At 33.4% G+C, this 17,764-nt stretch overlaps 2 protein-coding genes and 1 pseudogene across 2 annotated transcripts; all 3 read left to right on the top strand.

Moving 5' to 3' along the window:
- The first annotated feature begins 452 nt into the window (after window positions 1-452).
- Window positions 453-5,172, top strand: LOC139883364 (uncharacterized). The gene is made up of 15 exons (XM_071867548.1): window positions 453-585; window positions 731-829; window positions 921-1,012; window positions 1,472-1,572; window positions 1,759-1,849; window positions 2,288-2,346; window positions 2,443-2,563; window positions 2,734-2,802; window positions 2,937-3,098; window positions 3,192-3,362; window positions 3,456-3,614; window positions 3,959-4,051; window positions 4,145-4,327; window positions 4,502-4,701; window positions 4,788-5,172. Exons 1-15 carry the CDS (start codon window positions 453-455, stop codon window positions 5,170-5,172), a joined length of 2,118 nt encoding a protein of 705 aa, XP_071723649.1.
- A 1,459-nt stretch (window positions 5,173-6,631) lies between these two features.
- Window positions 6,632-7,766, top strand: LOC139883363 (transcription factor ORG3-like; annotated as a pseudogene).
- A 6,759-nt stretch (window positions 7,767-14,525) lies between these two features.
- On the top strand, window positions 14,526-15,709 carry LOC139883362 (transcription factor ORG2-like). Its single transcript, XM_071867547.1, has 3 exons — window positions 14,526-14,828; window positions 15,053-15,415; window positions 15,632-15,709. Exons 1-3 carry the CDS (start codon window positions 14,526-14,528, stop codon window positions 15,707-15,709), a joined length of 744 nt encoding a protein of 247 aa, XP_071723648.1.
- The last annotated feature ends 2,055 nt before the right edge of the window (window positions 15,710-17,764 follow it).

The raw sequence follows: 17,764 nt of genomic DNA, 5'->3' as shown, positions 1-17,764 counted from the left end.
TGGTGTAGGCAGCCAAAAATCCTAGGGTTTATCGAGCTGAATTACAGAGTGTGTGCTGGTAGTGGTAACCATGTGGAGGAGATTATCGTTTTTACAGGTAAACTCATGTTGGGCTTGTTTGAGCCCATCTGCATTTTGGGCTTTAAGCATCTCAACTTGGCTTTTTCTGTTGGAGGATTTAATTGATCAAATCAATAATTAGGTGGGTTATATTGTCATCATTCGAAACCTTTGGGGTTCAATAAAACATTTGTATCTATGTGCTCGAGGTTAGCTTCGTCTTCCTTAGAAAAAAGAAGCAAAAACCACTGAAAAGCTTCTTCTGCTGCGCTGTGGCCGACCTGTGGCGGCGGAGCTGTGGCTGCTCGATTAAGTTATATTTACAGAAAACTATTTGAAGCCTAGAAGAATACATACACATACATATAAGAAAAGAAGACTTAGAAAGAAAAATGGCGGCAAAAGAAGGAGACTTGAAGTCAATATCTATCAATGGAGTCAAGATGTACTCGCTGTCTTCTCACCAGCGCGCCGTCGCTAGTTGGCTCGCTCCCAAGAAACAAAGAGCTCTCCGGAAAGATAAAAGTCAGTCAGTCTGTCTCTCTCAATTTTTGTAGAACCCTACCTAAAACCTTCCCTACTATTAATTTAATGTATTAGTTTCTTAGATTGATGAAATTGTAAGGAATCAATCAGTTTATTTATTTATTTGTTTGTTTATTTTGTATAGATTATACGGAGAGGCTGGAGCTGATACAAGATTTGAGACTTCCAAATGCTGCTACGAAAATCAAAGCGACTCCTGATGGGGAGTTCTTAATCGCTTCAGGTATAAATATTACTACTTGAAACATACTAAAATGCAGAAGTGAAGATATATCAGAATAAAGTAATAGTGGTATTGAGCTATTGTCTTACAGGCATTTATCCACCACAAATCAAAGTATATGAACTCAGAGAACTGGCGTTGAAGTTTGATCGACATTTGGATTCTGAGATTATTGATTTCCAGGTATATTTATATTGCTCTATGTAAAAATTTAATTTGAGCTCTAGCATCAACGTCTTTATGAACACTTAATTGGTCATCGGATAGATTTTTGTTGCTTCTAAGCCTGGTACTTATGAGGTATGTGGTTCGCAAAGTGCTACGACCCTATTGAGTCTATGATAGGATCGTGGATATTGTATTGTTCCTATCTTTCGAGGTCAGGATCATTCTAGTAAGAATCTGACTATAGCTTATACTTATTTAGTTAGTGCCTATTAATCATAAGAAATTGCCTTCAATTGATTACCCAGCACGTTGGGGAATATAATTTCTTTATAGCAATAGTTTCCATTTTCTAGTAGTATATTCACGAGTTTTGGTGTCACCAATTTTGATGGTTCTACTCCAGCTATTTTTCTTTTTGCATCGGAGAGTTGTCATTTGAAGTGTCTAGTTTCTGATGATCTTTTACTTAATTAGGTGTTGGATGAGGATTATTCAAAGCTGGCCTTTTTGTGCGCTGATCGTTCTGTAGTTCTACATGCAAAATATGGAAAACACTACCGTTTGCGGATACCAAGGTATCTTCTTTTTTCTTTGGTTGATTTCTGTTTAGAATCTCAGAAAAAGTAATTTGTTAAAAAATAAAAATCTCCTTTCTTCTATCTCAGTTAAGTTTAGCAGCACTATGATTAAATTTACATTTTACTATACATGAGTTGAGTGCGTCAGGTATTTAACTAAACCTGTGGGCATGTCTTTGACAGGATGGGAAGAGATATTGACTATGATTGCTGGTCATGTGATTTACTTTGTGCTGCCTCTTCTCCAGATCTATACAGAATTAATTTGGAACAGGTTGGCTCATCTAATTGTCTCTCAATGTATTTCCAGTGGATTTGAAATGTCAGATAAGTGTTTTTATCTGTATGCATTCGATTCTGTAGGTTAGTGGCTTGAACTGATTTGTTAAACAGTACATCCATGTTTTGAGTCTGATTTATGCCAAATTAAGGTTGCACAGCTCTTGATCAAATTATAAAAAATAAGAAATAAAATGGAGTGACAACCATTCTTCATAATGGTAATAACCCAGATTGTCTAGAAATAGTAGCACGGTAACTGCTTTTGACAGGAGGAAATCGGTCCACGCCGCTTTATACTAGTTTTATCCACCTGATTTTTGTCATTGATCCTATATATTTACTGTTTTGGTCTGTAAATTTTGTGTTACATCTTTGTCTGCTTTATGTATGATATTTTAACATTGTAATAACTATAAATTCAACTTATCAGGGGCGCTTTCTTTCTTCAATGAGCACGCAATCACCTGCACTGAACGTTGTCTGTAGAAGGTTATTTTCAAATCTTTTAAAACTACTGTTCATCATTAAACTCCAATAGTCTCAAATATTTCATTTATTGAATGTATGTTGAATTTACAATTGCAGCAAGCTTCATGGGCTCATTGCTTGTGGTGGTGACGATGGTGCGGTGGAATGCTTTGATCCAAGAACAAAATCTTCCGTGGGTAGAATTGATGCTGTTGCACCTGCTGGTGATGGTGAACAGGTAACTGTTTGCTCACCAATCCATCTATTTACTCTTTATTTATTCTGTACAAAATAAGGAATAACATGGAAGTAGATATGGACTACTGTAATCATGTGCTGAGAAATTTATACAAAATTTGTTAGTTATATTCCCAAAAGTTCCATTTAAAATTATTTATGCTTTCACAGGAGGTTACTTCTTTAGGATTTGACGAGGATGGGGGCTACCTCATGGCGGTTGGGAGCAGTGCAGGAAAGGTATGATATCTTTTTGTATTTAGTGTTGGAAACCATTTTAGATTTTTCTTCCAACTTCATAATATTGGCTTTATTCCAACTTCATAGTATCTTTTTATTTTGATCCTCTTTTTATTATCTTATGAAACACATAGGTGCTCATTTATGACCTGCGTTCATCACATCCAGTGCGAGTCAAAGATCACATGTATGGCAACCCCATATTGGATATCAAGTGGCATCGTACTCTGAACTCCGAGCGGCCGAAGTTGATCACTACTGACAATCATATCGTTAGAGTTTGGGACCCTGATACGGTAAAAACTCTTATTAATTCAGCTTCTTGTTGGTCTCTTGCGTGCCTCTTGTACCTATTTCATTACCTTTGATCATCTGTTCTACATTTTCAGGGAGAGGGCATGACAAGCATTGAACCAACTGGTGGAACAATAAATGACATATGTGTGTTCAAAAATAGTGGGCTGATGTTCCTAGCTCTGGACTGCAGCCAAATTCCTTCATACTTTATTCCTACTTTGGGTCCTGCTCCCAAGTGGTGTGCTTCATTGGAAAATCTGACGGTAATATTTTTCATGATGTTTCTGAATCTGTTAGCTTGGAAAGTTCATTCATCTGGAAAATTGATCGAGCGTTTTTTTTCCTGTTTCTCACAGGAAGAGTTGGAAGAGGGGGGTCAGACGACCATATACGACGACTATAAATTTTTGACAAGGGAGGACCTTGAAAGGTTGAGTTTGACCAATTTAATTGGCACCAATCTCTTAAGAGCTTACATGCATGGTTTTTTCATCGACTACCGGTTATATAAGAAGGTGAGAATGGCATGAACTTGCATCCTTAAATTGGCTGGCACTCTATCCCACGAGTGAAAAAGGGAACTATTTTTTGGTTAACAAATGTTTTCTTTATCATGGATCAGACTCTTCATTTTGACATTTTCTATGCTATGCTCTATATGTTTCATATGGTAATTGGTTGTCCGTTGTTTCGGAGTGCCTACTTTTTCTAGTTGAAGTGCTTTGATGGGTTAATTCTTTTAGTCTATTTCAATTGTTTTTGCCCCCTTGGCATCTGCCAGAGTGTGGGGATACTTTCAAAATAACTAGTACCAATTGTTTGCTGATTTAGATTTTTCTGTTTTGATGTGTTTTTGTAGGCTCAAGCAATGGCAAATCCTTTTGCTTATGAGTCTTACCGTGAGGAGCAAAAGCAGAAAAAAATGGAAGCTGAACGCGTCTCTCGAATTGCGGTCAATTTCCTATCTTGATTTTTTTTTTTTCCCATATAACCTGGATCAATTATGCTTTATAACTTATATCCTCTATTATTATGATTCCTGCAGATTAAGAGAAAATTACCAAAGGTTAACAGACGACTTGCAGCTACTCTTGCTGAAGAGGAAGCCCTGCAAGAAGAAATCAAAGAAGATGAAGTCAACGATAAGAAGAAGAAGTCCAAGAGAAAGAAAGGACTTAAAACTGAGGACCTCAAAGATGATCGATTCAAAGGCTTATTTGAAAATGAGGTAATATGGTGTTCTTCATCAACAATATTGTCTCTGTAACATTCTAATCTGGCTGTTAAATAAATTTCTTGGTCGTAGAACTCAACAAATGTTTGCAATATTAAAGAGTAACACATAAGAGTGCTTCTCTAATCATTCATTACTTGATTTGATTTTTATTTTTTATATATTCAGGACTATGAAATTGATGAGGATTCGAGAGAGTACTTGGCTTTACATCCTGTGGCTCCCCAGAAACAACCTTCTTCTCTTAACGAATATTTTGATCCTGTCTCGGAGGACGAAGATGAAGAAGGCCTCAGTGTCTCTGATCCTTCATCTGAAGACGAGCTTGACAATGATACGAATAAATCAAAGAAAAAATCCCATCCGAGGTAATGTAGAGTGTGATTTTCTTGTTATTGCCATTTTCATCTTCATTCGAAATATTCTCCATTTAATCTTTATCCGATTTCTGCAGATTATATGAAGTCAAGGATGGACGACATGCAGAGGCGTTCCGGAATAATACGTCTATAAGAAAGGAAGACTCTCTACCTCTTGGAGAGCGAATAGCAGCTCTTAAAGACGATCGAAACGTTTCTCGTTTCTCCAAGGATGTAAAGTTCGGACCAGGTGGATCACGTGAGATTTCTTTCGCGCCTAGATTTAAAGCTAAGTACAGAGAGGATAGGGAAGACAGAGAAGAACCACATCAAGAGAGGAGAGGAGTTCAATCTTTAAGGCAGAAATCTGATGGTGGCGGATTTCGTGGTGGTCGAGGAGGCCGCGGACGAGGTGGAGGACGTGGTCGGGGAAGAGGTAATGGGAGGGGGGGCAGACGAGGAGGTGGCGGCCGATGGTGATATGCTGTCTAACCATCAACAAGTAATTTTCTGTTGTTTTTCTTTTCTCATTGTGTTGTGTAATGTAGCCATTCTTGAATACTCTCTCACTTGGATAAGCTTCCCATTTCCCTGTTTTTGGTCTTGCTTTGCAGGAGAATTTGGGTACTATGATTTTATATAATGATTTTAATTCAATACGATATTTTTGGAAAACTTCATGTTTATGTTTGTTTGACAAGTTATTTTGCGAATTAATGTGTTATGTGTGAGCTTTCTAAGATGGAATTCGCTCCGGAGTAGAATTTTTCCCTAATGAAATTTGTTCTCCGAGTAAAATAACGCAAGAACGTCTAGTGTTTGAGTTAACGACCACAGATTCGTACTCTGCACTAGTTGCATTTCTAAATTTCGATTCCTAAACTCTCTAACTATTTGATTTGACACGTTTCTTATCCTTGAAAGGAGTAGACGAGATATTCTAGAAAGAAAGATGTAGATAAGCCTACAACTCGGGGAGATATCAACAAGCCTACAAGTCGGATAGTTCTAAACAACACTACAACTCGGTAAGTTTTAAACAAGGCCACAAGTAGGAAAGATTCAAACAATGCTACAACTCGGGATGTTCTAAACAAAACTACAACTCGGGAATTTTTAAACAAGGCCACAAGTCGGAAAGGTTTAAACAATGTTACAACTCGGGATGTTCTAGACAATGCTACAACTCGGGAAACTTAACAAGCATACAACAGTACAACTCGGGTAAGTAAGCAATCGTCTGGTCCTTTTTGTTTGATTATATTATTATATTGATTATAATTAAACTCTGTGTAGGTAAATTATATTTTTAATACACTGTCGTTATTTAGAGTTTAATTACTAACAGCTAACAGGAATCTTAGAAGACCAGTTCAATTAGAGGAAAGAACATGTTCATGTCGTGTCAAACATATGAAAACTTGTAGGCAGTCTGAAGAATAATGTGTGTTGCTCACGTGACGTGGCACTTCATGCACGTGCCCTTTGCATTACTTCCTCTTAATAGCTCGACTTAAACACACGCTAATTTCTTAATCCTAAATATCGACCTCCCTCTCCATAATTCTATTTATATAATCCCACAATCTGTTGTGTTGGACCACAGAATATTCGTAAAACTTTAGATAAGTAATTAAAATATTAATTTATTAATATAAACACTATATAAATTTGAGGAAACGAAAACGATCGATAGAATTTTTTATTTTATAATAATTTAATTAAATTTGTTTTCTATATGTTCAAGTGGAGGAGGTAAAATGTCATTTTTCTTTATTGTAGAATCTAAATCTTAGAATCTAAATCTACAAATAATAGGTCTTCTAGCAGCATAAGTATATAAATGAGTCATGACCACCTAAGTTTCTCACAATAGTACTATAGGAAAAGCTAAAATTATATTAAGCTCCAAAAGCTTATTAAACAAATTAATTCCAAAATGTGTGCATTTTCTTCTCTATTTCCAAGCTTTGTATGGCCTTTAGATGTTCCCATGAGTAACCTACACAATGATCAACTAGATGATCTCCATAACTTGTTTGTTCTTCCACCACAACAAGAAGAAAAAGTCATCGACGGAGAAGAAGTCAATCAATTTGACCGGTCAGGATCCTTCAGTACCGGTGGTAATAGCAGTGACAAGAAGCTTAATCACAATGCCAAAGAGCGCGACCGACGAAAGAAGATCAATTGCCTTTATTCGTCTCTCCGAACTCTCCTCCCGCTGGAAGATCAATTGGTACTTAATTAACTTTATTTAAATAAATACGTAGTAATTTATAAGGTTCCTCTTGATATCATAATCTTTTCAGGGATTATCTATCTAGATTTTGACTTTGTTCATTCACATGATTTTTTTTTTATTAAATTAGATTGTGCGGACCGTATGATTCGAAACCTGCACCTCACGACTGAAGAATTATTTTATTTTTATTTATTTGCAGAAGAAGCTAAGCATCCCTGGCACAATCTCGCGGATACTGAAATACATACCAGATCTACAACAAGAAGTAGAGGGATTAACTCAAAAGAAGGAAGAGCTTTTGTCAAAAGTTTCCAAGCAAGATGATGATTTTACCAATATTGTTCAAGATAGAAAACGAAAAATTAATAATATTGTTGGGAGCTCAACGGTATCAGCTAATAGGCTAAGTGAAAATGAAGTTTTGTTTTAAATCTCCACGTTCAAGATCAATCCAACTCCATTGTCAAAAATGCTACTTACTTTAGAAGAAGACGGTTTATTGTTGGTTAATTCTTCTTCTTTCGATTCCTCTGGGGAAAGGCTATTCCATAACTTACATTTTCAGGTATATATAGTTTGTTATCCATATTTTTTACGTATATATTATCTAAGAAAATCGACAATTAATTAGGAAAGTATAATTTTTAAGTCTTTCAAGAGGTTGATCAGTGGAACTGAATTTCATTTCATCAATATTTAACATCTTGACTTTTTAACTAACTTTTGACTACTCCCTTTTTAACAGGTCGATAAAAGTTACGTACTCGATGGCGAGGTTTTGGGTGAAAAGCTATTGTCAGTTTACGAGAACAGGCAACGTCTAATGTAACTTAGAAAATCATATTAAATTATTTATAAGTAGGGTCGACACACTTGTATGTATAAATTAATTAGTCTCTAGTTAAGTAATTTGTTGGAAATGTAACTTGTCAACTACTATGTTTTCATATTTTCAAATTTATTCAAATAAACGTATATTTAGTGGAAGGTTATTAACTAAACACATATTAATTAAGATGAATTTAAAAATTTAATATATCGTGTATTTTAATACGGAGGGAGTCCTAATTTTGATAGATGAATTTAAAAATCAAAAACATCATCCATTTATCCCGTCAGCATATTGATTCCTTGTAACCTAAGCAACTGGCAGTGGCGGAGCCAAGACCCGAAAGTAGTGAGTTCGATGTTAATGAGGTTGCGAAGATTTGAGTCGCACCGCGAAATTTTTCGGACGAAATCAAACTTAAATCTATTGAGGTAATAATTATAAAAAAAATGAGATTTATTTTCTAAATAACGTCTATTAAGCATGGACCTACGAAAAACTAGTTTTTCAAATTTCTAATATTTGGTATTTAAGAAGGTAAACAAAAGTATAAATATATAAAATAATTAAGAAACTTTAAGTATATTAATTTAATATTAGATCTTTAAAATTTATTAAAAAACTTAAATGTTACACCTCGAAATATTAATTCGTTAGACATAGAATTTTAATTTATTATCATACGTACATGCATTCATCGTATAATAAGACGTACGATTAGAATTAAAATGATATCAGATTTTGTATTGTTATAATTTTATATTAAAAATTAAATAAATATAGAAATTAAACTGTAATTTATCAAAGTTGAAAATGAAATCATTTAGTGAAAATATGAGGATAGAATTATAAAATTAAAAAAAATTAGTGGTCTAGAGGCTTCCATCGAATGGTGGAAGCATGGACTCCGCTAATAGATATATGTATTATATATATATATATAAATTTAATTAATGACTTGAAAGAGTGAAAGGAAGAAAGAGAGCAGAGAGATTGTGAAAAAGAAAAGAAAAAAGAAGAGAAAAGAGGAATCAAGTCGTGAGATTGATCACAGTAGGAAAAGAAAACAAACTTAATTAATTAGTTAGGAAGAGACGAAGGAAGCTTTGTGACAAAAGGAGAAACGTTCAAAGAAAAAAAAGAGAGGCTGTGAAGAAGGAATTTTTAATTAAATAAAAATAAATCTTAATTAGTGGTAAATTTTTCTAGTTATTTTATTAAGTTAAATTTAGCTAATGCTAAATTACTATTGATAAATAATTTTGGGATTTGAATCTTTTATATGCCGTAGATTATAGAAGAATACTTAGATTTTGAGTATTTATATTATATATAGTTGTATATATTTTGGATGAATAATTAATTGAATTTATATAATTTAAATATATTTAATTAGACTTTTGTATCTATGATATGTGTTAATCTTGGTGATTTTAAATTTAGATTATGTTAAAAAAGTGAGTAATTTGGATTTTTATAGGTTATAATATTTGGCAAGTTAAACTATGAAATTGGGAGATTGATAAGGTTATATGATAAATTTTTCTTTATTTATGGGTTTGCGTGTATCGAAAACGACATTAGTATGCATTTCATTCATTCATGGCATTTCATATAGAATTATTGGTCGATATTAATTATTGGAATTTCTATTATAATATTAATGTTATAGGTGACGGAGATCGAACGGGTGACCAGGTGTGAGTCATCTCAGCGCTAAATTTTGATTTTGGGGAAGGTAAGTACCGTATATAAGATACTGCGTTATATAACGGTTTTCTAATAAACCGTTGACTTAACTATTTCCTTAATGGTAATACTATATTATATGATCTGATTTGGAAAACTTATTTTCAATTGTTATTTGAGGAAATGTGTTATTTCTCTATGTTATTTGGAAATATGATTTGATTCGCCATGATTTGTGATATTCTATGTGTATAATATCGAGATATGTTGGAAACTTCATTTGATTTTTGAACCGTGATTTGACTTAAAAATGATTACTTTGAGAAATTCGAGACTTGATTGGATTGACATATGTGTAGGATACGACCGTATACCGATTATAGGACTATCTAGTTTTGGGTCCTGTCACTTGCTATTATTGAGGGTAGAATGACCGATTTGTAACGATGACAGGCCCACGATGATGCTGATGGTTGCGCACCTAAGCCAAAAGACATGGTGGCGTGTCGTTATTCGTAGCTAGATATGTTCTAGGGAGCACGTGCCATGAAGATTAACCCATGATAAACAATTGTGATTTTATTGAGATTTAAAATTGAATTTATATTATAATTTAATTAACTTATCATGGGATCGTATTTTGATGAATTACACTTTGTGAAATTGATATCTTGGGAGTATTCAATATTCTTTCGATTATTTGATAAATCGATTTGTGATTTCACATATGGTTTCAAAACGGTTTTTATAATTGTTCTGGAGATTACTTGAGATTATAATTTATTAGACTATGGTTATATTTCTTAGTATATTATATTCGGTACTTACTGAGTGGCCCCCACCCATCCCAAAATATATATATTTTTTTTCAGATATTGCAGGACTAGGCTCAATGTCTTAGTCTCGTCGATTCGAGGACTTGTCTCAGAAGCTCTCGATCTTCCTTTTAGTATATCTCCCATGTATATTAGTTGCCTAGACATGTAAATTATTCATGTAAACTCTTAATCTAATTAAACTCCGTGTTGGCAGAATTTGGTTGTATGACTTGCGATTTCTGGCTTGTGGGTTCGTTGTGGGCTAGATGTTATAATGCCGATTTTTGTTTAAGTCGGAAGTCGATTTGTAATTATTGAACCTTGTTGTTGGTTATACTTGGACGAAATTTTTTATTTTGAGGCTGGTCGTAGTTCTGAGGTTGAGTGGATTACGATGCCGGTCATGACGTGGGTTTGGGTCGTGACATTAAATATATTTAATATTAAATCCTTAAAATTTATTTCTTTTTATAATTATATGTTTATGCTTTAAGCTTATAAATATTTTTATGAGTTAATATTATAAGATAATTTTAATTAATTAAGAAGTTAGAAGAATTGTTTGAATTTTTTCAAAAACATGTGACATCACCTCAACAACGAGTCTGGCTCCGTTAGTGGCAACTGGAGTTGTAATGTCTTCTCAAACTTACGATTTTTTCCTGCAAATTAGTCTTCACAATCCTTAGCTTGGATGAATGATCTGATCATTAAGGTAAATGGATTTAGTAACAGATAAACTTATTACTGTGCCAATAACGTTTACTAATTCTAATTTTGTAAAATCAGAAAAAAAATAAAGAAGCATGATGGTAAATCTATCGCACCTCGCCGCGCAACCCGATTTGTGAAGAGTGTATACAAAACTCAAGGTGGGAGTAAACTTATTGAGTTGCTAGTTTCAAATTGTAAGGAGAATAAATTGCCAACAAGTGCATGAAGATGTTGCTTTTACGAGCTTTGCACTTGGGCATGGATTTAATAGTTGAGTGTTATGGTCCTTTGCCATTATGGTCCTTACAATTAGTTAAATATTATCTAGAGATCCTTTTTAAATTCAGAAGTATTTTATTTTAATTAAGTGTACTGCGTTAGCAGTTTAGTTTAGTGATATTAGTGGGAGTCTATCCCTGATTATTAGGAGTCAGTTTATCTAGAGTTAGTTATATTTTTATTTCCTAAAACTGATATATAGATCAGTATGTACGTATGGAGTTTTTCTTATGAATGAAATATTTTTAAGAGTGAAAACTCAGAGGTTCCAAGTTCCCTTTAATGAACTGGAAAGGTTTTGGGTTCCTTTTTGATCGGGAAACAATAGGTCGACCAAAGAAAACTAGCACGGTTCCTATTTCTAAACCCCAAACTCGATCTACGTATAATATTAGGAAGCAATTGAGACTATTGATCATTCGATTGAGAAGATGAAGATCCAGAAGGCCTAGCTTTCTTGTGTTCTAAGCCATAATAGATATTTTATCTTGGAATGTGAGAGGGATCGGCTCCTCTCTGAAGAAACAGAAAATTATGAATTTGGTTCACAAGAATATTAAGTTTGCAACTCAGAGGTCTTGGTCGATTGGTCTGCAAGTTTGTCACTGGCTCTAGAGCTAGTTTGGTAATTCATTATAATTGATCGATAGCTTGCAAATCCATCAGGGGCTCTGGAGTACTTTAGTTTGGTAAGCCAATATGTCGACTTCCAACATATCCTGGTCTAAACTTTCGTTGATATTAGTGTCGTTGCCCGAATGCTTTGGAGAGAGAGCGGAATCTAATTATTTTTAAGAGTTTAATTCTAGATAGGACGATATACTCTTCATTATCATGCACATGGACATATGCTAGTACAAAGCGGCTATTAACTACTATTGCCATTCAGTTACACATCTCTTTACTTCCAGTTATGGTCGAATAAACGGAAAAGATGAAAGATTTAACACCTAATTTCTTACATTTTTAGATATCATTAAAATCTATTTTTTTTGTCATTTGGTGATGTCATGTATCCAATCCTGATTTACATATACATAATGTGGAAGGATAGGACTTTCATCCAAATTTATCGTCAATTGATATGACCAAATTCGAGCATTAATTTTATTAATAATAACTTTTCCTCCATCATTAAAAAAAGAAAAAAAAATCTTGGTTGTGTACCATAATCTTTAGGTTCCATGTGACCTTAATTACTGACTATGGGGGATCAATTGTACCAAATCGTACCGTTGTAACGAAAGCTCACCCAAATAACTACACGACCAACGATCATTATTTAGTTGTTAATTTAATATTTTAACATTAATTATAATGAGTGCAACCGTGAATATTCACCTATAATTTTTCGTTAAACTTCGATGATGTCATTTATAACGAATGTTTCAATTCACTTGAGAGAAAACTACAATTTACTGTTGGGTGAACTCATAGGAAGACTATATATATACAAAACTTGCTAGCTACATAACACGAAGCGCCTCATTGGTGGAAACAAGAAGATTTGTGTGCCCCCACGTTAAGTTAGGACATCATGCTCGTGTCTTTCTCATTATAGCTCACTTCGAGCACGAGAATTCATACATAGCACAAGCATATATATTAGTATATTTATTTAGAATTTTAATAACATTAACTCCCTCTCAGCTCCTGTATTATTACACATCAATAAATTAAAATCCAGTGGGATAAAATAATTACAACTTAATAAGCTTATATACTTTTTGTGGATAAGTCTCATTTCTTTAGACTCTAGTTAATTAAATAATAAGTATTAATCTCGCTAATATAAGAATTAGTACGTATATTTAATGGAGATATACAGTTAATTTGCTGGTGTCATTCATGAGGTTGCCAATTAGTTTCCTATTATTTATTGATTTTAAGGATTTAATGTTGGTCTCTCTCGGTGTACACTCAAACTCGTCAAAACAAATACTACCTCCGTACCGATCTATTTTAAGACGGAAATAGTAATTTTTGTGTTTTTATTTATCAATTTAAAATTATTCTAACGAGTTCATATATGATATCACATTCATTAGGAAGATATTCGAAATAGCATAGGCACGATTACAATGTAAAAAGGCTTGACAAGTCTCCGGTCGGGAAACAAGAATTGTCTTCCCCTTTGTTGTTAGAGGCCGACAAGGCGAAAACTGTTAGCTCGTTTTCCCCACGTCCTTAATTAGCTGATCACTTTTTCATTACAAAATACATAATAAAGATGATATTTAATAAGAGACGAAAATAATAAATAACAAACTAGCTATATACAGTTTTGACTATTGTAAGAACAACAATCGCTGGAGATATATCGAACGATTTACGATTACCAATGATCTGGAGTCACGCATCATGGTAGAACAAAATACCACCTTCATATCCCAGTAAATAATATAAATACATTTACTTTTTAAATAAACTAAAAATATAAAACCTCATCTATATCTATTTACCACGGAAGGAGTAACACTTTTTCTTAGAAAATGAAAACATATTATACTCCACTAAATGCACGTTTCTTTAAATTTCACTAAAAATTCTTGTAAAAATTTTACCGATTCTTTCTAAAGATTAAAAATTTATTGTAGCTAAAAAAAAAAGGTTTGACAACCAAAAATAATCTTAATTAGAAGACAAGATTAGAAAGAACACGCTGTGGCTGTGCCGTCTCAAAGGTATGTGAAGACTTGTTGTTTGTAGCCAAAGTCTCAAGCAGTGGTCAACTAACAATGCGTGTTTGTCACGTGACGTGGCACTCATGCACAAGCCCTTTGTATTAACTTCTACTTATAGCTTAAGATTAGCACACGCTAATTTCTTAAATCATCTATAATTCTCGTTCATAAATCTCTCATTGGACCACAAAGTATCCACAAGTCCACATCAAATAAAATATAAGGAGTATATTGATGTTAATATAGTTAAACAAGTCAAAATCGTAGGAACAACCGATCGAAAACGATTGATTTTTTATTTTCCTTGTAGTAATTTATTTTGTGGTGATCATGTTCAAGGATGAAGTAGAAGGAAGGTCAAATGTCATTTTCATTATTCTAATTCCAAATATTCAATTAGGTCATTTCAGAGATATTGCATATATTCAGTCTCCTCCGTTTTTTTTATAATTAAAAAAATGTCCATGAAAATGAGTCTATAAATATGTGATGACCACATCAAAGTTTCTTCCAATAGCACTATATAGCAAAACTACCTAAATTATTAAACAAGCTCTAAAAGGGAATATTCCAAAATGTGTGCACTCTCTTCTCTATTTCCAAACATTGTATGGCCTTTAGAGGATCCCATACTCAGTACTGATCACCACCATCTAGAATTACTAGATAATAATCTCTATAACTTATTTGAACTTCCATCACAACAGGAAGAAGGAGCATTTCAATTAGACAGGTCTCTTTCATTCAGAGGTGGTAATAATAGCTGCGATATTAACATTAAGAAGGTTAATCACAATGCTCAAGAACGTGACCGGCGCAAGAAGATCAATAGTCTGTATTCATCTCTCCGTTCTCTCCTCCCACCGGAAAATCAACTGGTAATTAATTTCACATAAATGTAAATGCCAAATGCTAGCTGTTTGAGGAAAATCCATAAAATGGTTTATTATATATCATGTGTTTGGTTCGCCAATTAGGTTTATCTAATTATCTCATGACGAGATTTTTTCGACACTCGAATACTATTTTTTTTTATCAAATGCTTTCTTCAATATCATGTAACATAAGTTCATAACAATTGCAATTTGATTATATTTTGCAGAAAAAACTAAGCATTCCGGGCACCGTTTCGCAAATACTGAAATACATACCAGAATTACAACAAGAAGTAGACAGATTAAATCAAAAGAAGGAAGAGCTTTTATCAAAAATCTCCAAACAAGATGATTTTATCAATGCTCATGAGGATAGAAAACGAAAAAATAATAAAATTGTTGCGAACTCAACAATATCAGCTAATAGGCTAAGTGAAAGTGAAGTTTTGGTTAAAATCTCCACTTTCAAGACCAATCCAACTCCATTGTCAAAAATGTTGCTTGCTTTGGAGGAAGACGGCTTGATGTTCGTTAATTCTTCATCTTTCGATTCCTTTGGGGAAAGGCTTTTCCATCACTTACATTTTCAGGTATTGTTTTTATTTTTTATTATTTTTGCAATTTTTTCATGTTACAATTGGATCTTTCAAGTAAACTGAATTGATCGGATCTGTCATACTTTCGTGCATTGAAATTTGACAGACTTGGCTTCTGATCATTCCTACATTTCCATGTAGTTATATTTTAGAAAATAATCACTATATATTTATTTACTTGTAATCAACTCTGATCACTCTTTTTTATAGGTGGAAAAAGGTTATAAATTAGACTGCGACGTTTTGGATGAGAAACTATTTTGCGAGAAGAGGCAACGCCTATCATAAATTACACTAGTTTTATGTATCTAAATAGTTTACATTTTTTCTTTATCGATAAAGATTAAATTTTAAATAGTGTATAACTTTTTTTTATAAAAAGTTAAATTTTATCGACTATCTGAATTAAATGTACTCGAGTTGTTTGATGCCAGGTATTCTTTTTTATTTGTTAAAAACTTGTAGAGTATAAACATATCAATTGAACCGTGAGGATAAAAAACAAACTACTGAAACTTTTGTGTATGTTTAAATATGAAATTGGCTATAGACTCTATATATATAGTTGAAATGGTGGAAGTTAAAAATTCCTAATTGAGCGTCCCATTGTACTCCCATTAGGGATTCTCCCATTCAAAGTTCTCCGATTAGGAATTAAATCTCCAGCTATCGTCAAAAAGCTTTGAGCCGATAAGAAGCTGAATTCTGCGTACCGCCTCAGATATATAGTCTAATTCCTTATTGACATATTTGTTGTGAAAGAAATAAACTTATAGAACGCTAAATGTTTATTTTTAATTAAAAAGAAATTGGAATAACCTGCAAATCTTTATTATTTTGAGCTAGGAATCAAAATTATTATTCACGTTCACATTAGGATTGTCACGACCCAAACCCACGTCATGACCGGCATCGTAATCCATTCAACCACGGGACTACGACCAGTCTAAAAATGTAAAGTTTCGTCCAAGCATAACCAATAACAAGGTTTTATACAATAATTACATAACGACTTTCGATCTAAAACAAAAAAATCGGCATTATAATATTTATCCCCACAACAATCCCACAAACCAAAAATCACAAGTCATACAACCAAGTTCTACCAACACGGAGTTTAACTAGATTAGAATTTTACATTCATAGTTTACAAGCCCAAACGGCTAATGTACATGAGAGATATATCAAAAAGGAAGATCGTAAGCTCCCGGGGTAAGTCCTCGAGTAGACGAGACTAGAGTATCGAACCTAGTCCTGCAAAATCTGAAAAGAAAAATATATTTTGGGATGAGTGACAACGCACTCAGTAAATACCAAATACAAATATAATAATATAAAGGTAGACCAATATCTAGTACATCCACAGAAATTTCAAAACCAATTAAAAGATTTTTAAAACTTAATTTATTTCGAATACGGAGTGAATATATTTATATATATATATATATATTTCAAATCTCGTCATAGTTTATACTTCACAAATCCAAATGCGCTTAAAAACAAGGATTTATCGATTTAAAATCCAAACCAGTTAAAGTGGTTTTTATCAAATCAGAAATTAGCAAAATCGAAATGGTTTATTAATCCAGTGAAGCTCCGACATTTACCCAAGTCGGTCGGTCGGCACGTGGTACCTAGATCCTGTCTAGGTACAGTAACGATACGCCTTACCACGTCTTTTGGTTTAGGTTAGCACAAAGCAAACCTCAGCCTCACCATGGGCCCGTTCGTTACAAATCGGCACTCTACCATCAATGATAGACAGTGACGGGACCCAACAATAAATAGTCCCATATAATCGGTCTATGGTCATAACCTACACGTGTGCCAATAGGAAGTATTTATACTTCCTTTCGATAAATCATCCCGAATCCATTCTCAAAACCAAAATAAAAAAATTGGTTTTCAGAAATTTATGTGAAAGTCGCTTACACCAATAAACTCGAATTTATTTTCACGAATTATTTCTCAAGCATTTCTCAAATCATTTAAAATCCAGTTTTCATTAATTAATATTCCATTCATGGATAAAAATGGCTTCAAAACCAATTAACCAATAAAACTCCAAAATTCAATTCAATAATCATATTTTATCAAGCCAGCCACGAATATTATTTCGACAATTAAATCAATACGCAATAATTAATTCTCTATAATCAGATTTATCAAAAAAATATTTCAAGCATTTATATATAAATTTATATATAGCAACCAAAGATATACGGTTTATTAGAAAACCGTTATATTAATATATCGTGTATTGGGTACTTACCTCCTCCGACACCATTCTAACCAAAACGCTCAACCATGATCATGTTTTTAATTGACGTCACCTACTCAAAG

Source organism: Rutidosis leptorrhynchoides, unplaced genomic scaffold (assembly GCF_046630445.1).
Source record: "Rutidosis leptorrhynchoides isolate AG116_Rl617_1_P2 unplaced genomic scaffold, CSIRO_AGI_Rlap_v1 contig389, whole genome shotgun sequence".
Lineage (NCBI taxonomy): Eukaryota > Viridiplantae > Streptophyta > Magnoliopsida > Asterales > Asteraceae > Rutidosis > Rutidosis leptorrhynchoides.
Note: the sequence above shows the minus strand (reverse complement) of the source record. Positions and strands in the feature narration are given on the sequence as shown.